Source organism: Phoxinus phoxinus (genome assembly GCF_949152265.1).
Source record: "Phoxinus phoxinus genome assembly, chromosome: 8".
In the NCBI taxonomy this organism is placed as follows: Eukaryota; Metazoa; Chordata; class Actinopteri; order Cypriniformes; family Leuciscidae; genus Phoxinus; species Phoxinus phoxinus.
In genome coordinates, this window is record NC_136883.1 from 16,883,428 (window position 1) to 16,909,209 (window position 25,782).

General features: G+C 38.0%; 2 protein-coding genes across 2 annotated transcripts; both read left to right on the forward strand.

Moving 5' to 3' along the window:
* Nucleotides 1-4,360: 4,360 nt before the first annotated feature.
* LOC307002793 (uncharacterized protein) lies at nucleotides 4,361-8,882 on the forward strand. The gene is made up of 4 exons (XM_079620716.1): nucleotides 4,361-4,979; nucleotides 5,078-5,239; nucleotides 8,058-8,150; nucleotides 8,260-8,882. Exons 1-4 carry the CDS (start codon nucleotides 4,365-4,367, stop codon nucleotides 8,575-8,577), a joined length of 1,188 nt encoding a protein of 395 aa, XP_079476842.1. The 5' UTR covers nucleotides 4,361-4,364; the 3' UTR covers nucleotides 8,578-8,882.
* A 12,802-nt stretch (nucleotides 8,883-21,684) lies between these two features.
* LOC307002777 (extracellular calcium-sensing receptor-like) lies at nucleotides 21,685-25,306 on the forward strand (the record flags this gene model as incomplete). Its single annotated transcript, XM_079620690.1, has 6 exons — nucleotides 21,685-21,821; nucleotides 21,947-22,235; nucleotides 22,324-23,079; nucleotides 23,174-23,401; nucleotides 24,108-24,231; nucleotides 24,393-25,306. The coding sequence occupies 6 exons, from the start codon at nucleotides 21,685-21,687 to the stop codon at nucleotides 25,304-25,306; spliced, it is 2,448 nt and encodes an 815-aa protein (XP_079476816.1).
* Nucleotides 25,307-25,782: the final 476 nt, after the last annotated feature.

Genomic DNA, 25,782 nt, shown 5'->3' on the forward strand with positions numbered 1-25,782 from the left:
CCCGCCACGAGTCACGACATTGAAGTGGTGAGTGCTTCAAAGTTTGTTCCCTGTCTTTGTGCTTCGAGGTAATGAGCAAATTTAGGTTAAGAATATATCCATTGTCTATCAACAAAGTTTGAAATAGCTTTATTGTATCTACAGTGATAGCAGTGCTGGAATTTTTTTTTTTTTAATGGTCAATATTTTCAAATTCCGTTTGCATTCTGGCTTATGATATGTATGAAAATTGACTGCAACAGACAGCTAGTCTTGACAACTAGTGCTTTTGCTATCACAGAGTGACTGATCATTTAGGCTATTTCTAACAGTTAGTTGACATTCAAAGCGCGCGCGCGCCTTCGTGTTAGCAGCTAGTAACGTTACTTTGCACAAAGCCTCCTTTTGCAAGAGTGAAATAGCATTTCAGTCCGGTAAAAAAATAAAAAAAAATAAAAAAAACAGTTGTGCTAACACGAAAACGAATAGCTGCTAACGTTACCAGAGTTGTAAGCTGTTTAACGTTATCAGTTTGTATATTATGTTGGCAGAGCGTCTGAGCATGCGCAAAGGAGTTCTAACGTTACCAGGCTCATGGAATTTCCCCCGCCACGAGTCACGACATTGAAGTGGTGAATGCTTCAAAGTTAGTTCCCTGTCTTTGTGCTTCGAGGTAATGAGCAAATTTAGGTATATATCCATTGTCTATCAACAAAGTTTGAAATAGCTTTATTGTATCTACAGTGATTAGCAGTGCTGGAAAATCACTTTTTTAAATGGTCAATATTTTCAAATTCCGTTTGCATTCTGGCTTATGATATGTATGATAATTGACTGCAACAAACAGCTAGTCTTGACAACTAACGTTAGTGCTTTTGCTATCACAGAGTGACTGATCATTTAGGCTAGTTCTAACAGTTAGTTGGCATTCAAAGCACGTGCGCCTTCGTGTTAGCAGCTAGTAAAGTTACTTTGCACAAAGCCTCCTTTTGCAAGAGTGAAATAACATTTCAGTCCGGTAAAAAAATAAAATTCAATAAAAAAACAGTTGTGCTAACACGAAAACGAATAGCTGCTAACGTTACCAGAGTTGTAAGCTGTTTAACGTTATCAGTTAGCCTCACCAAACCCCCTGTTAGCCTGGTACCCAGCTATACTTAGCCTAGAAGAGGCATGATGGCGAATGCGCCATTGTTAGGTTTAAGAAAACCCTAAAAAATACTGAAGTATGGTTGTTCTGTGTATAGAACTATGAGTTATTTATGCATTTGTCTTTGTTTGTATTTCAGGTATTTTTTTCAGGCTTAAAGCTAAATGCAGTGCCGCTATTGTAAATTTTCACATCTGCAGCAAGACATCCTGCTTAAGCACTACAGGCTTCATCATTGGCAAGCAGGTAAAGGTTCTTTTCCCTGCATTCATCCAGACTGTGTTTGTATTTTTACAACAACAGGGGCCTTAAAAACCCATTTATGGAGAGCACATCCTAAAATAGACAGGCCCACTCAGACAGGCACTGACCATGCCAGTTTTCGGTGTGAATTATGTGAATTCTCAGATATTTGCTCACTTACTCAATTTCTGAAACATTTAGGAAGACATTTGCAAAACCATGAGCGAGTTCATTGTCCATTCTCCAACTGTGATTTTAGCAGCAACAACAACACAACTTTCAGAGCTCACAAGTCCAAGAAACACAGAAAACAAACTTTGAATGACCTCTGCACATCTGTTTGTACAGTAGGCAGTACAGGCAATGAGTTTGACACAGTCTCAGTTTCACAAAGTCCATCAGATGAAGCTGATGACATTCAGGCCGATTCTCATATTTCAGATTCGAACCTTGAGGAATGAGCCAGTACTTGAACACAAACTTGCTGCCTTATTCTTGTGTATGCAGTCACAGTTGCATGTGTCCCAAAGTGCCTCTCAACAGATTATTGATAATGTGAATGACATTCTGTCAATTGCTAACTCAAATACACTGTGCGCAATTCAGAATATTCTGCTAAAGCACAACTGCAATGTTAATGAGTCTATTGTTGCTGACATTACTGACACATTACAAAAAACAAACCCGTTTCTGAGTGCCACCACTGACAAAGGTCCCCTTTCAACTAATCACAAGCGAAACATCTACTTCAAAAACAATTTTGGCATAATTGAACCTGTTGAATATGTGTTTAATAGGGTACAAAATCAATCATTTGTTTATGTTCCTCTTTTGAAGACTTTGAAGTCTTTGTTGGAGAGACCTGACGTTCTTGAGAAGACGTTTCCCATAAAGGAGGGTACACCAGGATTGTACACCTCACCTTTTGATGGTCAGTATTTCAAAGATAACAAACTTGTTAATGGTCAAGATTTCAGACTTTCACTTGGGTTTTATATTGATGATTTTGAAATTGCCAATCCATTGGGAACTTCTAGAAAGAAGCATAAAATTACAGCAGTCTATTGGGTCATTTTGAATTGGGAATCACAGTACAGATCGAGTCTCCACTCTATCCAATTGGCACTGCTTGGGAAAAGTTCTGAAGTGAAAGTGTATGGTTATGAATAATTTTTTGAACCACTTTTATGTGACTTGAGGAGCCTAGAACAGGAAGGCTTGTATGTTGAACAGATAGGTGAGAATGTCAGGGGAAATGTGCTTAATGTGTCTGCAGACAAATCTTGGTGCGCATGGACTTGCAGGTTTTCAGGAAAGTTTTCGTGTTGAAAAATTCTGCAGATTTTGCTTAGCATCTTTGAAAGACATTCAGACCACAGAAGTTAGGCAGGGACTCTTTCCACTCAGAAGTCATGAGCAACATGATCAATGCATTGCTGAGTTGAAGAGCAATGAGTTTGTAACAAATGTGCATGGTGTGAAAGCTGAATGTGTTCTTCAGAAACACCTATCCTTTTTTCATGTCATCACTGGTTTTCCTCCAGATATTTTACACGATCTGTTTGAAGGGGTAATACCTAGGGAATTGGCTCTGTGTCTGCAGAAATTGATTGGTGCCAAGTACTTTACATTTGATCAGCTCAATAGCATTATCCAGTCATTTCAATATTCATATTCAGATAGAGTGAATCGCCCTCAAAGAATTCCAAAGACCTTTCACTTGAAAAAAACAGTTGGAGGAAATGCACATGAAAATTGGGCCTTAATTAGACTGCTCCCTCTCATGGTAGGTGGTATGGTGCCTGAAGATGAAAAAGCATGGCAACTTTTAATGGACTTAAAAGACATTGTGGAATTAGTGGTTAGTTCAAAGCTATCAGAAGAATCTCTGTTATCTAGAGAGTAAAATTTCTGATCATCGCCAGTTGTTCACTGATGTTTTTCCCAATGAAAGGTTGCTACCTAAACATCATTACCTTGAGCATTATCCGAACTTGATCCGCTGTTTTGGCCCTTTGGCTGATCTGTGGACAATGCGGTATGAAGCGAAGCATAGCTTCTTCAAGAGAGTGGTGCACGACACCCGCAATTTCAAAAATCCCCTCAAAACGTTGGCAAGTAGGCATCAATCAATGATTGCTTTTGCTTTGGATGCTCAAAATTTCTTCAAAGCACCATTGCATGTTGAAAAATTGAAAGTGGTCAAATTGTCAGCTGTTGAACCGCGGCTGCGGACAGCTGTTGAAAACAAATATCCAAATCTGAGTTCCTTGTCCCTGGCAACAAATGCAACATTGTTTGGGACTTTGTATAGTAAAGGAATGATTCTACCAGTTGGACTTAGTGATGGCTTTCCAGAGTTTGGTCGAATTCACAGTATTCTGGTTGTTGGCACAGAGGTCTCATTCATAGTGGAACAACTGTCTTCATGGTACTTTGAACATTTTAGAGCATATGAAATTGTTGGAAGTACTTACTGCAATGTAGCCATTGTCAACCCACAAGATCTCATTGATTTCTACCCTCTAGCATCATACAATGTTGGTGGAAAGAGTATGGTGTCTGCTAAGAGATTTTTACTTTGCTAAAATTTAAATCTCTTAATTGTCTTTCCCAGGAAACAATGTTACTTCGAGTCATTCTCTCACCTGACAACATCAGGAAGTTATCAATACCCACACCATCATCAATTGAAGAACTCTCTGCAGTTCTCTGTGAAAAAATGCAGATAATGGGAAGTTTTGTTATTCAGTATGAAGACCCTGACTTCAACAATGAACTTTGTACTTTACATGACATCACAGAGCTTCCAAAAGACAAGGCTACTTTGAGGATCCACTGGGAAGTAGTTTTAAGCCCAGTGGTTGTGGATGATGCTCACCCTTCAGATTTCACTGTGGATACAGCAAGCATGACATCCACTCAGTCATCAGCTTCATCACCCCATTCAGTTTTTCCTCTCTCTACATCTAGATTTGAGCAGTGGCCAAGCATGTTTCCAGTGCCTTCATTTTCATATGATGTGGAGTTGAGGCTGAAAAAAGCTAATGAGGATCTTCAAGAAAATGGAACAGCCCTGATTGTTCCAAGAGACATGAAAATGAATATCTTAGACAAATTGGCTGAAACTGTGTACTCTTTCAAAGCCTACCCAAAAGACTCTGAAATAGAGAAGGTTGCATCTGCTTTGGTAGAAAAACACCCCAGTCTCAAAGACCCAGGATCTGACACGACAGGATGTGAAGCATGGAAAATTAGCCTGAAGTTTAAAATGGCTAATTATCGTCAGAAACTCCGCAATGCAGGATGCAGTGAGATGGTTGTGAATACCCACTCTAGACAAGGTTCATCTCGAGGATCTCTCAAGAGACCCAGAAGATCTGAACTCAACTTTCTTCCCGACCATCCTGTTGGTTTGGATGAAGAAGAATTGGAGAAGGAAAGGTCATTGATGGAGCAAGAAGTGAAAAAAAGAAATTTGAGCTTGACCCTTTTGAATGCAAAGATGGAGACAACATTTTCCTTGAGGAGAAAGGAAATTGTGCAGGATCAGCCGCTGGTGTCAACAATCAAGCAAAGATGGCCAGGACTGTTTTTTGAGGAGGAGGTAAGTCATTTTTTCCTCTGTCACCATTGGAATTGAATGTCTTGAAATAATTTGCTTTGCTTTTACTTGTTTGCTTATGAATCTTTCATTACCCACAGGTTTGTGCTGAGTTCTTCCGCATCAACCGTATTGACCTGAAGTCAACATTCCTGACATCGCTGGACAATCACACCCAGGGGTTGCTGAAGGTGTACAGAGCCAAAGCAAGACAGGGAAGGTGGAACAACTTGGATGAACTTCTGGAGAAACTGGATGCCCAGGTATGTTAATCATTTCTTTTTGTATAAAATATAACAGTGTTAAACAGTGTAACATAATTTACTGATACCTGTTTAAGAGAAGTAACTCCCAACAGCTCACTGCTCCACAAAAACTTAACTGCAAAACTCAACATTTGAATTTCAAGGTCTCTGTCAGTTGAGTTGATACTTTGTCTTGTGACGTTTATTGATTGCTCATTATGTGAGCAATAGAATTACATTATATGTTTAGAATGTGTCAAAAAGGTTCCATGTATACTTGATGTTGATGATCTACAATACATGTACAAATCCCACAAATACATAATATAATGGATGCCATAAATGGTGTTCAGAGATGATGGCTTATTTTTTGTTTTTGGGATGTCACACGTATTGTTTACGTTATCGTATTTACATGGGGTGTACATGGAACCTCGGTGAGACTTTGATTATGGTGCTATTTCATTGTTTCAATTGGTATGGATAACAAAACGGGCAAAGCAGTCAACTTCCCTGATTAAGACCTTGTGATCAACATGTATGCATTACACAGAAATATTTTGGTGTAGTATTAAGCTGTTTTTCTCCTATCATATAGCTCTGTTTGACCAGCACCTACATACACTACTGTGCAAAATTGACTTATTTCACCATTGGTTCATCTTGACCAGTCTCATGAAAGTCACCTGACATGCTTTTGGTCAATATGACTGAACAAAAAACAGCCAACAATCTTGCACAGCATGTTTGAGATCTATTTTAGGACTGTTAGAAAACCACTCTCAGTATCTAACCTAAGTAGACTCTGGGAATGTTATTCCAACAGTCTTAAAGGGTTAGTTCACCCAAAAATGAAAATAATGTCATTAATGACTCACCCTCATGTCGTTCTAAGCCCGTAAGACCTCCGTTCATCTTCGGAACACAGTTTAAGATATTTTAGATTTAGTCCGAGAGCTTTCTGTCCCTCAATTGAAAATGTATGTACGGTATACTGTCCATGTCCAGAAAAGTAATAAAAACATCATCAAAGTAGTCCATGTGACATCAGTGGGTTAGTTAGAAGTTTTTGAAGCATCGAAAATACTTTTTGGTCCAAAAATAACACAAAATAAGACTTTATTCTGCATTGTATTCTCTCCCGGGTCTGTTGTCAATCCGCGTTCACGACTCCACAATGACGCTGCTGACGTAAGACGCTGATGACGTGTTATCTGGTGCGCCCGAGCTTCATTTATAGACTGAGGGAGACGCACACTGTAAAAAAAAAAAAAATCTTCGCAAACATGTCTAAGGATTTCGACACAGAGGAAGACTTGCATTTTTTTGCCCAGCCATATTTATTTGAACCCGAATAACTCAGTCTATAAATGAAAATACAAAGTATTTTCGATGCTTAAAAAAATTCTAACTAACCCACTGATGTCACATGGACTACTTTGATGATGTTTTTATTACCTTTATGGACATGGACAGTATACCGTACATACATTTTCAATGGAGGGACAGAAAGCTCTCGGACTAAATCTAAAATATCTTAAACTGTGTTCCGAAGATGAACGGAGGTCTTACGGGCTTAGAACGACATGAGGGTGAGTCATTAATGACATTATTTTCAATTTTGGGTGAACTAACCCTTTAAGGACAATTCCGGTGAAAAATGAACCTAGGGGTTAATAACACATGGTTACCGAGTCGATCGTTCCCTGGGATGCGTTTTCATGATAATCGAATGTAAAGAGTTTTATCTCTAAAAACAGACAAACCATGTGTTAATTACCCCTAGGTTAATTTTTCACTGGAATTGTCCTTAAAGGGATAGTTCACTTTGAAATTAATTTTTGATGTTTTAGCTTACCTCAAGGGCATCCAAGATGTAGGTGTCTTTGTTTCCACAGTATTTTCAATTTTGATATTTTTAGGTCAAACCGTTCTTGTCTGACAATCATATCATGCAGGTCTATGGGGTCCACTTCAAAGAGCATGCACAGAGAAGTCAAAATTAAACATGACTTAATGACTCGTAAATGTAAGTACACATTGATGGCCTAAGACACGAAACGAGCGGTTTGTGTGAGAAAACGAACAGTATTTATGTCGTTTTTACCTCTTGTAACACAGCCATGTCCGAGTGATCTGAGGGCGCGGGCACTTCCTTCTGTGTGACGTGTGCGCAGACTGGTGCATAGATATATACACTAGATGTCGCCTTGGCTACGGCAGTTCATTGGAACGAATGTCTTTAATGCGACATCTAGTGTATATATATCTATGCACCAGTCTGCGTACATGTCACACAGAAGGAAGCGCCCGCGCCCTCAGATCACTCGGACATGGCTGTGTTACAAGAGGTAAAAACGATATAAATACTGTTCGTTTTCTCACACAAACCGCTCGTTTCGTGTCTTAGGCCATCAATGTGTACTTAGATTTACGAGTCAAGTCATGTTTAATTTTGACTTCTCTGTACATGCTCTTTGAGGTGGACCCCATAGACCTGCATGATATGACTGTCAGACAACAACGGTTTGACCTAAAAATATCAAAATTGAAAATACTGTGGAAACAAAGACACCTACATCTTGGATGCCCTTGAGGTAAGCTAAAACATATCAAAAATTAATTTCAAAGTGAACTATCCCTTTAAGGGATCTACATACTTGCTGCACTTGTTAGCTGATTATCCCTCGCAGATTGTAATCTTATTTCAGGTAACTATTTCATGAAGTTGGTTGTAATGAAGCCCAATGGTGAATGGTGTTGGTAGAGATGTGTAACCTCTTTTGTGAATTAGGTGACTTAATAATGTCTTATTGATGACCTGTCTTTTTGGCAGACCACAGATCTAACTACTTATAGAAGGTCTGCTGTTCTTCGTGGTCTTCCCCTGTACTTGAGAGAGCCAGCTTCAATTTCAAAGACTATTAAGGTAATTCATTTGAATATCTTTATAGTATTACTGTTTGAGATGCAGTAATGATTGCATAAGACATTATGCTTTCAGTCTGACACTAAGTGTCATTTATTGTGTTTCACAGGATACTGAGGCACTGGGGCCACACACAAAGGCCATGAAAATGGGGATCCTGGAAGTGACTGACAGTTCTACCAACTCAGGACCATATCCCACAGTGGTCAATGTGGCTATAGTACTGGAGGAGGAAGTTGTCATGGACAATCTGGGAGACTTTACAAATGCCCTCATGGTGCTCTTTGGTCTGCTTTATGCTGTAAATATGGAGTACCCTAAGGACTTAAGGTACACATTCGAGGCAGTCCAGAAGATTATCTTAAACCTGGGAAAAGAGTGCACAGCAAGGATACAGTCCTTGAAAAACAAGTTATTACAGGTGTAATGGTCATTACATGTTAATTGTCAGTCATTGAGGTATTTTGAGGTATCAAAGGTTTCATGCAAAAGTTTCTGTTAATGCCAGTGACTTTTTTTTTCTTGTTGAATTTTTGTAACTGCTCTGGAACTTGTTCATTACTTTTTTTCCGCCACACAGTTTATTTGTGAGGAATTTGAATTTCAGAGAGAATGTCTTAAGTTTGTTTCAACAATATCCGAGTTTATGCTGATATTTGATTTGTAAAGTAGTCATCCCTGAGAAATATCAGAATGTTTCATTTTTAAAGCAGAGATTTTTTTTTTTTGCCAATAGAACTGTTTTGATTTAAATAGTGACCATTGTAACCTGAAAGTAGTGGGCAGTACTGTTTTTATTTTTTTATACATGTAATGTAATTGCACTTAGTCTTAGACTAACAAACTAAAATTTTAAAATGTTTACAGGCAAAGCTGTTGTAATGTTTTACTGAGTTTCATTTTGTAAAGCAGATATTTGATATTTGCAGAATGTTTAAAAAATGTTTAAGAGTTTTACATGTAATGTAATTGCACTTAGTCTTAGACTAACAAACTAAAATTTTAAAATGTTTACAGGCAAAGCCGTTGTCATGGGTTACTGAGTTTCATTTTGTAAAGCAGATATTTGCGTTTAAATAAATACATAAAATGTACTTTATCAGAGCATAGTGTGTAATTTATTTGAAATAATGAAAAATAGACTTTTGACCAACATGAAATTTAATTAATACAACATTTTATTTCAATTTGAGTCTGCTTGTTGGCCCAACAAGCTATGTTTAGTCAACAGGAAATATTTAATTGACACAACATTCTAATTCAAGTTCAGTCTACATGCAGGGGTAGTCAGCACAACACAAAAAAGTTGGTTTCCGCAACTTAAATTGGGCAAACTAAAAATTTTAGGTGCAACGGGTCACTAGACATTTTTATGTTGGAGAGGCATATTTTTTTTTACAGTGTACATAGAGTAGGCACTCTGATTTTATATATTACATATATATATATATTATTCATATGACACAGAAACACAAGTAGACAAGACCTGTTTAGTTGCTCCGTGTCACACCGCCTCTGATCCTGCTACGAGCAGCGCGGGCGTGGCCAGATCTGCCTCGCGCGCCTCGGACTACTGTCATTGTCATTGCGACTCCCCACCCTGCCTCCACGTTGCCCCATAACGTCCTATGAATACTTTGATCTCGTCTAACATACCCAGTTGCTTTAGACAAAGTCTTCACCACAATAATGTCGCCGTGATTGCGGAGAGGCACACGGTCAGAAGACAAACTACATGACTAGCGCGGTAAAAAAAAATATCCCGCCTCGTTCCCCACAACAATAACACACCTGCTAACTTCGTGATGAACCCTCCGACCCCGGGAAACATTGTTCCCACCACTGACATTGGGCAAAGGACCATCTACATTGGGCAAAGGATTCACCGTTTGTGCTTGGTGTAACGTACGGGCTATACTTTCACTTTCATAATCACCGTCAACTTCTGAAGGCAGATATTTCCCTTCAGAACCAGGGTCGGCGAATAGAAGACCCAACACTTCATTGTGGGTAAGCTTTATTGATGCAATTAGATAATAATAATAATAATAATAATTAAAGCTGCAAGCAGCATTTATCGGTGTTCAAGCCTTTAAGGCCTTTGAACACATTAAAGCATTTAAGACATTAAGTTGTATTTAGCAAGCTTTTAACCACTGACATAATAGATAGAAAAGTCCATTTAGCATGATTTACAATTTACCATACATTTAGCATGATTTATCAAAGTTTACCATGTTCTAGGATGATTTATAATGATTTACCATGTTCTAGTATGATTCACCATGATTTACCATGATATACCAAGTTCTAGTATGATTCTCCATGATTTACAACAATTGAATACATTCTAGTTTGATTTAATATGATTCTAGCATGATTTACCATAGTTTACCATGATTTATCTTTGTTTACCTTGATTTACCATGTTACAGGATGATTTACCATGTTACAGGATGATTTACCATGTTACAGGATGATTAACCATGATACACCACATTCTAGCATGATTTACCCTATTTACTGTGATTTACCATGTTTATAGCGTTATTTACCATGATTTACCATGTTGTTAGCAATAATGTGAAGCATCAGAACAAATGAAGGGACAAACTCTGACAAAATATGATTGTGTTATAATAGTAATCGTTATGTAAGGGATTTTTTAGTGTCTAAATATATACATGTAAAATGAAAGTGAGCCAATAAGTGGTCTTCTACTGCCCTCTGCTGAACATTCTACTTATTAATAGTCTTTTAACATGTACTTTTACAAGTCTTGATTTTTACCAGTATTTTGCACTAAACTAAACCAGTTTCTCTATGTTAACTCCATAATGCATGCTTACACACATTACACGTCCATCATAATAACAAAGATATAGCTTTAAGCATTTGTTTGTTAGTCAATGCTGAAAGCTGATAAAAAGATTACAAATATAATCCTGCTGCTCTCTCTAGTGGACAACAGTGTTATTGCAGCCTCCATCTTACAGTTGAAGTGAATGAGTGAATGGAAATTTGGTTTTTCACTTATATTTCGGGAACGAGAAGGCGAAAAATTCTGAAACTCGGAGCTTAGATAGTGCTCGAGGTGCCCTGTGTAATGAGACCATCCGGGTGTTGGTGGGCGATTGGGGCCGGGAGTTATTCCCGTTCAAATGCAATCCTTTTTTGGCTTATATCTCGGGAATGCCCGGGCCAAATCGCACCAAAATCGAATCGAAGCTAGGCGGGGACGGGCCCTTTCCATCAAGCTATTCCACAAGGATCGGGGTGGTCTGGTTCGGGAGTTACTGCCGTTCAAATTCGGAGGTCTCGCGAATTCGACATTCGCGGGGGGGCGTTCCTGAGCTCCGCGACAATAGATTTCGATTAAGAGCCTGGAGAGGACCTTACCATCAAAATTTGAGCGCGCAACGACTTTCCGTTTTCGAGTTATGAGTGAATTTGTACTGCGGGGGGCGTGGCCTAAATGGCGGCCTCCGTTTCACTTTCACTATTCCCATTTCTCAGTGTGATACAATTGTCAATAGTAATACTCCAATAGATGAATTTTGTCAAAATGTGATTGTAAATGTTAAAATAGTGATTTTATAAAGTCTAAATATGAATTATAGAACAATATTAGTGAGTAGTATGACCAAGTGACCAGAAGGGGGCAGTATTAAACCACTTATGTCAATATGACTAGTTTGCAAAAGTAGGTTTTTAACATAATAGCAAATATTTAATGAACAATTTTATTGACAGTAGTGGTTCTTGAGGCAAAGTTGTTCAGTATGAGGAGATCTATCAAAATATATGCATATTATGTGGATGTTTTTAACACCACGTGATTACAGAGATGGAAAATACCATTTACAGCCAATACAGGCAAGTCACCATAGGGAATACATGGTTGTCAAAGCTTTTTAACAGTTATAGCGCCACATATGGTCCGATCTCCATGAAACTCGGCGTGCTTCTTCAGCATGTTATGACACATATGCCTACCAATTTCTGTGAAGTTTTGAGTTTTTGTTTAGGATTTATAGGCCTTTGAGTGTAATTTGCCACGCCCATTTTTAAAATGACCCTGTTACAGCCACCCAAATGCAAAAGTTCAACTTTTTTTCGATAATTATTGATCTAGAGAGTCCAGAGAATTGTCCTAGACTTGTTTGGTTCTGATTGGGCGAAAAACCAGGGACTAGTTCGCAAAAGTAGGTTTTTAACATATTCGTGAATATTTAATAAACGGTTTGATTGACAGCAGTGGTTCTTGAGGCAAATATGTTCACCATGAGGAGATCTATCAAATGATATGCATATTGTGACGATATTTGTAACACCACGTGATTACAGAGCCTTAAAACTCGTTAGCGCCAACTAGTGTCCGATTTCTTTCAAAACTCTTACAGACCTCTGGGGCTATGAGTTGAACACGCCCACCGAGTTTCGTTCTGATTGGCCTCCGTTAACCTTGTCTAATAGGTGATTCAACTTCATTGGCCAATGGCGGCCATGTTTTTTGAGATACGCCAATATCCTTTTACACATACATGGGGCCTTGGGCCAAGACACTGCATACCAAATTTTAAGTCAATCGGACAAACGGTCAGGTGTTTATATGTTTTTTCTGTGTTATAGCGCCACCATGTGGCCAATCGACGCGTTTTTTTTATCGTGACCTCAGATTGACCTCCTACACATGTGTACCAAGTTTGGTGAAGCTATCTCATTTACTTCTCGAGTTATAGGCATTTTAGTAAAATAGGCTCCTCCCACAACGTTCATTTTGCGCCCCCTAGCGAGCCCGATTTAAAAATTCAACTTTTTTTCGATCATTATTGATCTTCAGACTCCAGAGAACATTTCTGCACTGGTTTGGTTCCGATCGGGCAAAAAACCAGGGACTAGTTTGCAAAAGTAGATTTTTGACAAAATTCAAAATGGCGGAAAAATTTGCATACCGGAAATGAAATCGGAGATATACATTTTTTACGTCAGGTGGTCAGCTTTCCAATGATATAAGACACTTGAGTCTACGACATACGGTCTAGGAGTTATGAGCATTTTCGCGCAATTGATTGCTATAGCGCCACCTATAGGCCAATCAGGCTCATAATTTGATAACCTCTCCTCGATTTTTGTACTACCTTGTGGCAAAGTTTCAAGTCTCTAGCACTTACGGTTTGGGCTGCACGATGCGTTTTACAGGAGAATAATAATAATAATAATAATAAAAATCGGTACAATTACAATAGGTTTTCAGCACTTCGTGCTTGAACACCTAATAATAATCTAATGCAAAAACTCGCTGACATTGACAATATTGCTCTGATAAAATGGCTCACTCGCACACTAGCTCCGCTTTTGTTCGCGCTGATAATGCGCTCTAGCTCGAAGATTTTGTATAAAAGCATGACGTTTTTTGAGTTGGGGATGAAGTATAACATGTCTGCCAACTAGTGGATGGGAGGTCGAAGGAAATTTGACACCCTATTTGACAAAATCGGCCGTTTTATTCAGTGCCGCATCTTGTCGAGTAAACTCGACCGTGGCGCCTAGAGGGTTAAATGAGCCGCGGCAATGTTTCAACTGAGCTTCTAACGCTAGACAAACGCCTTTATTTTCAACGCGATCACCTTGTACCCAAACCATTTCGAAACTAAGGAGCCATTTGTCCTCCGATTACATACAAGCTCCTCGGTGTGTGTGTGAGCGGGAGGCAGAGCGGCAGAGAGATGCGACAGAGTTGCGAAATTGCAGGCGTGGATCGAAATGACTGTTATTTCATATAGTGTAGCATATTTAAACTAATCGGTTAACCGGTTTCAACCGGCTAATGAGGCTCGGTGGTCGGTCAAGAAATGTTTTAGTTTTTGCAATCCCTAATTTATTTGGCTAAAATAATGATCTCCTGGTGGAGAGCTGCACTGTTCTAAGTAATGCATTAGTTGGCGTATTTGGATTTATTTATACCTATTAGTATGGCTCAAATTAAACTACTCAATGAATTTCTATAACATTGAATATTTGCAAAGACATGCAAAAATCATGTGATACAAAATCTATTATTTATAGTAGAGTACTATTTAAACAGGGAGTAAAAACCTATATTAATTTCATGCTTAGTTAAATAAAGCATTTTATTGACATTTTTTGCAATGTCTAACACAAGATCAACATTTTAAAACAAGTAAAACAAAGTCTAAAGCAGCCAGCAAATTATTAGCCATGAGCTACTTGAGTATCTGAGGTAAAGCAACTTTGACAGCCAAAACAAATAGATTAGTCTTGGGGGCAGCCACATTGTTTGTGAGCCTTTCAACAACAACAAAACCTGTTAAGAAAATGTTATTTGTTTCATATTTTAATGAGTGTTTGCCCAGGGTTGTGACTTAATTGGAATTAAGAGGTGCAAAGCAGTGATGTGGTATAATCAGTCAAGTGTTTTGGGAAAATCAGCTTTACTCATCCAATTTATCATTGGCCTCAGGGTATAGGACAGGTGTACAGCAGCTTCTTAGGCGTGTGCTGACAAGTGAGTGTTTTCTTCTCAGGCAACGAAATAAGATCCCAAGGTGTCATTATGGAAAACAAAACAGCATTTGTAGCATTACATCATAATTAATTAACAGATTCACTAAGCCGGTTAGACAAATGAATGATTGGGCAAGAGCAAAAAGCTGTCTTGAGGTGTTTGGAGAATTGTTCTTTTCAATGAAAACATTTAATTATTATGAGCTTCTGTGAAAGACTGGGCCCAGAGGTACAATTAAAGTGCATGACACGGATAACCAATAAATTAAATGTATAGTGAACTCAACAACTTTGAAACAAACAACTCCTTTAATCTTTGTGAAAGTTATTATTTTAATTTAATTTATAGATCTGTACATTTTAATATGAAACCTTAAAACTTATAGTGAACAAATGTTATATGTATGAAACAGTGTTATTGTCAATGTTACAATAATGTTATTGTCAATGTCACATTAATAACTGAACCATTTCATACGTATTTGCTTTTTCATTGTTTATTGCAAAAATGTAATCTGTACACTCAAAGATTAAAAACAGACACATCCAATCTCATATCAAACATATTTTTTCATAGTTCAGTCACTGTAGTGCTAATTTACATTGTGCATATAATAATAATAATTTTTATATAATGTATATGTAAAATATAACTTGGATCTGGGTGATAAAATTATTGAGGTGTTATCATTGCCTCTAGTTTAATTCTGTTTTTGTTAATGCTGGTATTTTATCAGTAGAGGGCACTGGAGACCAGAAAAGTAGGCTGCCATTGGCAGTACCAGTGAGCTATTTAAGTATAGTTCTGCAGTCGAAATAGACTGTAAAAGGAACAAATGTGATTTGTACCTATAGCATTTTCACAGCTAAGTGTTACTTCTTCAAAACATAACTAATCTTTAAAAATATAAAGATCAAATGCAGTTTTTTATGTTTAAGCATGGTCTCATTTGACTATTCTCATTGTGCTGAATGCAATCAAAAATATTTTTTTTTTGCCAAATCAGAGTTTCATTTAGAAACAGCTTTCATTTAAACCTAGCTTTCAACTCAAACTAGGGATGCGCCGAATCCAGGATTCGGCTTCAGATTCGGCTGAATACTGGGCTTTTTAACAGGGTTCGGTTTCTGCCGAACCTTAGAATTTGTTTCCACTGAACCGAACCCTAGGCTTGCACTCTATGCTTGCATTACGCGCGCTACGCTGGTCGACGTCACCCCGCCGTTGATTACGGTAAGGTGTTTACGTAGTGTAATGCGTTGTGTCAGGAAGAAAAATAGGGATAGCTAAAGTTATTGAGGCCAGACAGACTCACTGAGGCGATTGACATCTCACAACTCGCACTTTATTCCCCAATCAAACTTGTGTAACTGTCTGTCGCACGTTCTACCGTCCACAGCGAGCCACATACAATACAGACTGCCGATAGTTCAATGGCGCGCGCAACTCTTAAAGGGGCCACACCTTATTTCCACTCGTTACAGTAGGTGGAGTAGGCTGTGAGAAAATGGAACTCGTGAGAAGAAAAGAAGTCGAGCAGAAGTTCAGTCAAAAGAAGGCAATTCAAGTCGAGCTACATGTTCAATTTGCAATGCCGATTTGTCTCGTGGTGGCAAGGACCCTGAACAATACACAACATCGCCGCTGTTAAAATGCTAATGTTGCTTATTCTTTTTTTTTTTTTACAGTTAAAATAAAATAAAATGCAAAATCCACTGCTGTGTACGTTGTTTAATTAATTAATGTGTTTACTGTGTTAATAGACTGAGGATGGGAGTAGGATTCGGTTTCGGATTCGGTAGAATCTTAACCAGTGGATTCGGCATTCGGCCGAACCCCAAAAATCTTTATTCGGTGCATCCCTAACTCAAACTTTCTGAAATTGCTGAGAAGCTTTTTATTTGCTTACGTTATCATTCATTTTAATACATATAGGCCTGGTTTCACATACAGGGCTTAGATTAAGCCATGATTAGGCCTTTGTTCAATTAGGACATCTAAGTAGCTTTTATAAACATTCCATATAAAAAACATTACTGGTGTGCATCTTTGAGACAAAACAATGGCACTGACATAATTTAAGATATGTCAATGAAAGTTGCTTTCCGTTAAAACAGCTCAAACACGCATATTAGTCTGGGACTAGGTTTAAGCTTAGCAGAGCACAGCAGTTTAATGCTTAAATCCTTCTAATACCCTCATCTCCACTTTTTTGATGATCCTCTAGCCCACAAAGTCACTGATTGGTTTCTCTTGCAGTCTATCCTGCTCTGTGTGGAAAAATGCTCACACAGACTTTGTATGTATATTTTAAACAATCATCATCACTTTACTGATATGTCTCTAATATAAACTGTAACAGAGTTCAACAAGGCTATTCCGTTTCAAATATGTCATTTGCAAGTGATAGTTTGTGAACACAAAATAATCAAAATTGCTGGCCATGTATGCCTTATTGCTTGCTGAACAACCTTTTACAGATAGTCCTGGAGCATAATGCATGTTTGAGCTGTTTTAAATAAAATAAACTTGCACTATCATAAAATATGTCAGTGCCATTGTTGTGTCTCAAGATTTTTTGGTAATGGTAATTTGTTTTTTCTAAGGCACGTTTACAAAAGCTACTTACAGCAAATGCCTTAATTAAATTATGGCCTATTCTTGGCTTAGTCTAAATCCTGTCTGTGAAACCGGACATATTTTAAGATATGATAGTGCGAGTTTATTTCATTTAAAAAAGCTCAAGCATGCATTATAGTCCAGGACAAGGATGAATCCAACTGACCTACCTGTAAATGGTTGTTCAGCAAGCGATAACGCATACATGGCCAGCGGTTTTGATTATTTTGTGATCACAAACTATCACTAGCAAATTACATATTTGAAACTGAATAGCCTTGTTAAACTCTGCTACAGTTTATATTAGAGCCATATTCTTCAGTAAAGTAATGATTGTTTAAAAAATACATACAAAGACACATGGAGCAGGATAGACTGCAAGATAAACCAATCAGTGACTTGAGTGGACATGAGTCTTGCCAAAGGGTATTAGAAGGATTTAAGCATGGAACTGCTGTGTTGAATGAAGTCAGAGGCATCATTGTCAACCATGTTTTAATTAGGCCTTGCCATCATCCCAATCTAAGAAGGTTACTGTTGATTCAGTCATAATTTTTTATAAGAAAGATTTGTCTGGGGGATTATTGGTAAATAGTTACATTGTCATATTTTGACCTTTGTCCTGTAGACACACATTCCATATATTGTTGAGACATGATCGCATGTTTGAAAGAAAGTTCAGGAAGTTTGTGGACTGGGTGTGTAGTTAAGAGGACAAGCATAAACACAAAGCCTTCTAGGTTACAACCTGAAAAACAGACTGATGAAAATGTCTCCAGGGGCATGTACTCGCCTGGGAGCAAATTTGAAAGGCGTCTTCACAAACATGGAACATGAGAAACTCTTTCAATTAATTAAAGCACAGCTGGAAGCTAGCTACAGCATGTTAATGACATAAACATTTGAAGGAGTGTCAGTGAACAACAAAGGCAGAGAACAAAACACATGATGCAACGTTTTGTTACATCAGATGAAATTATTCAAATGTTTATTTTTTGGTCTCTAAAAAGTGTGATTTTAAAATGCATTAACAGGCCCAAATAAATTGAACATGTTGACTTGTTTGAAAACCAAGGATGAATATGTAAAATATTCATTCATTAGAAAAAGCTGGCACATCACAGTAGTAGGAAAGGGCTAGAAATGTACGCAATTTACACAAATACAGATACAATTATTCACAGGGAAAAGTCAGTTGGAGTGCTCATGTTAAGCAGCACAGTGCAGGTGGTACTCTCTCTCTCTATCTGGTTATACATCATTGAACTAACTAAATAACATCTAAAGGAAATATTAGTTCTTGGAAGGCAGTAGTATTACCCAAAAGTACACCCAAAGATAAAACTTTATTTTGATGGTCCCTTTTGAAGTAACTTTGCACCTACATGTCAACTTACTCTCATTATATTATTAGTAGAGTGTTAACTTAATATCTGCAAATTCTAACTGTAACCCGTGGCAATGGCACCGTGGTGAACAGATTGACTCCTGTAACACAGGAGAGACACGTGGAGACAGTGTGTCAAGTTCGAGCTCTCTGCAGTATTTTATTTAAGAATTTTCTTCAGCAAACACATCTCTATTGTAAAGAGTCATTTTATGTTTCACATATTCAGTGTCTTTTTAACATTACAATGAATTTCAGTGTCCATGTCAATACAAAATCCATAATAAAATAAACCTCCAAGTACCAAATGCATGTTCACTTACTCTTCGTGCTTGTATTTTACCCTACCCTATATCTCACGCTGAAGTGTCAACCCGGTCGGTCAAATGCCTAAAAGATGAGTCTACCTGTTGAGCCACTCGTGATCGACTAGTTATGCCAGACTGATGCCCGCAAATTAGTTAAAATCTCCCGGAATCTAGAGCGAGCGCGCATGCGAGACAGAGACTGTGCTCCAAACCACGTAGCGCGTGCACGGCAGAGAGGGAGAGTGAGCGAGAGACCCCTGCATGTGCACAGGGGGGCAGTGTTCCGGAAGACATTGAAGCTTCCTGCTGTTAGCATTCCATTGACTCCCATTCATTTCGGCGTCACTTTGACAGCGAATAACTGTACATCTGAGGCGTTTAAAGACTCCATTTGTCCATTGTTTATTTCTAAAGAAACACGAAAATGTATAAAAGGCTCCATTACCTTGTATCTTACGTTATGGCCCCGTAGAAGCAGTTTTTGTAAAAATAGGCTAACGATTGCGTCATAACCGTGCGACTCTGTCGCACAAGTCGAGAAATTACCGTATAGACAGGCAGAGAAGCTCGCAAGCAATCGGGGGGACGTGGAGGCATAAAGTCAAGAGAGAAGCCCATAGTGTCACAGTGTCTGGTGGTTCCCTGGGTCCTCAGTTTTCACTGAGGACTAGAGGTCCTCAGTTTTCACGGTGTCTAGGCATTCTCACTACAATTCCCATCATCCTGTCTGTCACTGATTGTTCATTGTGTTCAGCTGTTTCTCGTCACCTGGTTTAGCACTTGTGTATATATACCCTGTCAGTTTCAGTGTTTGTCACGCAGTCCTTGTTTATAGTCACCACACTTCCGTTGTCTGCCTTCTGTCTGCTTCTTGTTTTGTTTCATGTTTTGGATTGCCTTTCTGGATTTTGACCTCTGCCTGAACTAGTTGTGAGTACGGATTACCCCTTTAATAAAGAATACTGCATTTGGATCTCTCTCTCTCCTGTGTGTTCCGTGACACATAGAGAGTCATAAAGTTGATCCTGCTGCTAGCTCATGGACAGCAAATACTCACGCTCTCCGTCTCTGCGAGATTCGGAAGGGAATGATTCAGATTTCTCTCGGCACAGCTACTAGAAGACCTACAGGTTGCCCACGTCACATCTACGTCGTCAAGCTCAGTTTGAGCCTGCGCAGTTCGCCCAGCCATCAGGAAGTGAGTGCTTCTAATTGACTTCACTTTTCTCCGTTGAAACCTATGGGGTCGCTGTGTCCAGTTTATATAATGTCTATGCATGTGCAGAGAGCATTGAATGAAGCGTGTTAATTGGCTCTACATAAAAATATTAGAGGATGTAGTGACGAAAGATCATTACCGTAAATGACCCTGAACGCTTGTTTTGACGCATTGCTCACTTTAATCTGTAGAAAAACGATAAAATTACGCAATTATGTCCCACAGTCCGGAGGAAAACCAAGCCAGGGAACCATTTGAAAATCGCTGTACTATACCATGTAACCAACAAAAGTAATTATTTAAAATACTGTTTTCACTGTAACAGGGGTCACTTCCATATCGCACATCTTTTTAGTAAGATCTTACATGTATTCTTTAACTGATAAAAATGGTCCTCAGTTTCTAAGAATTTCCCCAGAATTTCTACTGTATCTTTTTTAACTTCACTCATAAATAGAAGTTTTAGATATCAGTTTCAATTATTTTGTGAAGGGCTTATAATTGCATGAAAGAGATTTAAATTTCCCACTCTCTGTAGAACGGACTGCTAATTATTTTTCAAAGATTGCCATCTTTTTACAGCTATTCTTTTATAGCTTATGTCCTCTGGGATCATTATTCCCAAATGCATATTATTGATGTGATACCCACCATTTTAACTTTTGTATATCACTTTACTTGAAGGGGTGTGCATAAGACTGACATGACACCTTCATAATCATGACAAGAAGGTGTCTTTGTCATAACAACTTGACATTACCAAGACAACATAACCTGTCATAAATATGTCATAAACATGATATGGCAGATTAATTATCAAACTTAAGAAACCACTTAACTTTATGGGTTAACATTACATTAAACTGTCAGGTGGTTGGTTTTGACATGGGCTTTCATGAGGCCATAATAACATTTTAATGACAAATTAAATTTGTACCACTGTAGTTGAGGTGACAGCCTCATGACAGCCAATGTCAAACCAACCACGTGACAGTTTAATGTAATGTTAAGCCATAAAGCTAAGTGGTTTCTTAAGTTTGATAATTAATCTGCTATATCATGTTTATGACATATTTATGACAATTTATGTTGTCTTGGTAATGTCAAGTTGTCATTACCAAGACACTGACAGGTTATGATGTATTGGTTTATGTCAAGTTGTCATAACAAAGACATCTCAAACAATGTCATATTTGCATTAAAATTTTCATAATTGAGCAAATGACACTTAATGACAGTTGTCATAAACATGCATAAACCCTCCTTCATATTCATGACATGCGTCATGTTATGATTATGAAGGTGTCATGTCAGTCTTATGCATACCCCTTCAAGTAAAGTGTTACCAAATGGGGTATCAGCTCATTGGCATTTGGAAGATGCAGAGATCAATCAGTAGGATTCTCATCTTTTTTTGCGTACACCTATTTTATTATTGCCTTCATACAAAGGCAAACAAGAACATTTGTCATATGATGGGAGACTCAAAATACCCGCTGCTGTCTAAAGATGGAGATGTAACTATTGGAACACTTTTTGCAATCCACAGTAAAGAAACATTGCCGTCATTTGACTTTACACAAAAACCTCAACGTCTGCTTTGCTCTAGGTTTGTTACATTGGGAAAATAATGCATTTGATAAAAACACATTTGTTATCTAAACTAATTTGTAGCATGTATAAATATATGTATTTAACTTTGTTTACTCATGCAAAACTTAAATGTTTTCACAGTGTGAATCTAATAGATTTTCGGATGGCTCAAACAATGATCTTTGCCATAGAGGAGATTAACACAAGTGAAAATTTGCTCCCAAATGTTTCTATTGGCTACAGAATATATGATACCTGTGGCTCAAGACTGTCTTCCATGAGTGGTACTATGGCATTGATGAATGGTCCAGAGTTTGCAGTAGGGGACATATGCAATGGACAGTCTCCTATACATGCTATTATAGGAGAAACAGAGTCTTCAGCCACAGTGATTCTGTCCAGAACTACAGGACCTTTTAAAATTCCAGTGGTAAGAAGCAATAATAGTACAAGTCAGATCATAGTGAAACTATACTGATTATGAACGGTTTATTTGTTTCCTGGGCTTTTCCTTTCAGATAAGTCCTTCAGCCACATGTGAATGCCTTAGTAATAGGAAGAATTACCCATCATTCTTCAGGACTATTGCTAGTGATTACCACCAGAGCACAGCACTTGTATACATAGTCAAGCACTTTGGCTGGTCTTGGGTGGGAGCTGTGAACAGTGACAATGACTATGGAAACAATGGAATAGCCATATTTCTCAAAACAGCTCAGGAAGAGGGGATTTGTGTGGAGTACTCTGTGAAATTCTATCGAACAGAGCCTGAAAAACTCCAAAAGGTGGTACAGATAATAAAAAAAGGCACTGCAAAAGTAATTGTGGCCTTTCTTTCTCAAGTTGAGATGGGGAATCTGTTTGATCAGCTAAGTATTGAGAACATTACAGACTTCCAATTGATTGGAGTGGAGGCTTGGATAACTGCAAAAAGTTTGATGACTCCAAACAGTTTTCATGTTCTGGGAGGGTCACTGGGGTTTGCAGTGAGAAAAATGTATATTGAAGGGTTTGCAGATTATGTTTTAAAGAAATTCTGGAACACAGCATTCCCATGCTCACAGACTGAGGGGAATTCTTCTCAATATGCATTAAATTGTAGCGAATATCAGGATCTGATTGCACTGAAAAATTACAATGAAGATGTGACTGAACAAAGATATTCAAGCAATGTATACAAAGCAGTTTATGCCGTGGCTTACTCATTACACAGTCTGCTCCAGTGCACGAAACAAGGAGATTGTGAAAAAGGAGTGACAATACAACCACAGCAGGTAAAAAAACTGTGATGAAAGCAGAGCAGGCAGATACAATTTAGATCTCTTTGGTAACATCAAAATGTCTCTGAATTGTCTTGTTTTTCAATAGGTGGTTGAGGCTCTGAAAAAAATCAATTTCACCATAAAGACAGGAGATACTGTGTGGTTTGACAGAACTGGTGCAGTTGTGGCACAGTATGAAGTTGTGAACTGGCAGCAAGACTCAGATGGATCAGTCCAATTCAAACCAGTGGGATACTATGATGCCTCACTGCCCCCTGATCAGCGCTTTGTGCTCAACACTGAAAACATAATCTGGGCTGGAGGAAATCTGCAGGTAAATAGCTTGTGTTGTATTAATCATTAGAATATAACAATTGTATATTATATGTCAGCCTGTTCTCACGTAAATGCTTCTATATAGCACGCAGTGTGTTTATCGTGCAATTTATACGCGAAAATGAGTTTTTACGTGAATATAATACGCAGTGTTCGCGTGCATTTGATACGCACTTCATTGCTTGTAATACACACGCACCCCACACCACTAATCCTACCCAAACGTATAATACACACGCACCCCACACCACTACTAAATCTACCCTAACCAACCCATGCGTATCCTATGCAGGTAAAAACTAATTTTCGCGTATAAATTACACGATAAACACACTGCGTGCTATAGAGACACATTTAGTGTGATCGGGTTGTATATGTACACCTCAAAGCTCCCCTCAGAAAATTCAGGAAATAAAACCTTTTTTATATTTTATAATAAAACATTTTATATTAATACCATTTGCATTTATAAACTGTATAACCTCTAGTTTATTTAGAACTGGTTAGAAGCTAATATAATGTCTAGAGCAAAAAAAAGTTTCAGTTTTTGCAGTGGTTTCTCAATGCAATAGCTGTCATTCGATTTTTGCGTAATTTTACACATCAAAGATACAATATTCTATTCTCTATAATACTGATAGATTTATCGTCATCATATCACATAGACCATGTAATACCATGTATAATTTTATTTTACTTTGTAGAAGCCAAGGTCTGTGTGCAGTGTGAGCTGTCGTCCAGGCACTAGGAAGGCTGCACAGAAAGGAAGACCTGTCTGCTGTTATGACTGTATTCCATGTGCAGAAGGAGAAATCAGTAATGAGACAGGTAATCTTCAGCCCATCTCAAAGCTTCAAAGAAAATTGGTTAGCTGTTTGTTTTGTATTTTCCTTCTACTGTTAAGGATGCAGGTTCTTATCAAGAGACTTTATCAATGAAGTAATTTTCTCCTTTGTCTCTAACTATAGTAAACACAACTTCCTTTCCAGATTCAAATAACTGCAAGCCGTGTCCAGGGGAATACTGGTCTAATGCTGAAAAAGATAAATGTGATTTAAAAGCTATAGAGTTTCTGTCATTCACTGAAGTTATGGGTGTAGTGCTAGTCTTTTTCTCACTGTTTGGAGTAGGATTAACTATGCTTGTGGCCATCCTGTTTTACAGTAAGAAGGACACCCCCATAGTAAAAGCCAACAATTCAGAGCTGAGCTTCCTGCTGCTTTTCTCATTGACACTGTGTTTCCTCTGTTCACTTACTTTCATTGGTCGTCCCACTGAGTGGTCCTGTATGTTGCGTCACACAGCGTTTGGGATCACATTTGTCCTCTGTATCTCCTGTGTTCTGGGGAAAACAATAGTGGTGTTAATGGCCTTTAAGGCTACACTTCCAGGAAGTAATATCATGAAATGGTTTGGGCCTTCACAACAACGACTCAGTGTCCTTGCTTTTACACTTATACAGGTTATTATCTGTGTGCTTTGGATAACAATATCTCCTCCTGTTTCCTACAAAAACATGAAATATTATCATGAAAAGATCATTCTTGAGTGCAGTCTGGGATCTACTATAGGTTTCTCTGCAGTACTGGGTTATATTGGTCTACTTGCTGTCTTGTGCTTCTTTCTGGCATTTCTGGCTCGCACACTACCTGATAACTTTAATGAAGCCAAATTAATCACATTTAGTATGGTCATATTCTGTGCTGTTTGGATCACGTTTATTCCAGCTTATGTCAGTTCTCCTGGAAAATTGACGGTAGCTGTGGAGATATTTGCTATTTTAGCCTCAAGCTTTGGTTTACTGTTCTGCATATTTGGACCTAAATGTTATATCATCCTGTTTAATCCTGAACAAAACACAAAGCAACATCTGATGGGAAAGAATCCACCTAAATCATTTTGAGAAATAAAATAAACTGTATATTAACAGTGTCCTTTATTATTATTTTAAAGAAAACATTTTCTGGTGCACGAAATGTACAAAAGTAATTTTAAATTTCAATAATAAATACACTTTTTTTTAAAGTGTATTATGTAAATTATAACAAGTATAAAAACATTTTTGCATTCATAAAGAATCCTAGCCTCATGTCAGTGTGGTGATGTTAAATCATTTAACAATACGCATTCTTTCATGAACAGGATCCATTGCTGATTATAATATGTAATATTCATTTGTTATCTGTATTTGTCAGCTCTGCAAATTGTAACTGCCAGAAAAGTTTATTGTTGATGCTACAAATCAAAGTTCTTAATTCCTGCCGGTTTGATTAGGATTTGAAATGAAATTCTACAGAACAGTGACCTTCCAGCTAGCAAGGCAGTGCTTATTCAAGAAATCCGTTTAAAGTTTAGTTGCTGTTCCCACACTTGCAGTTT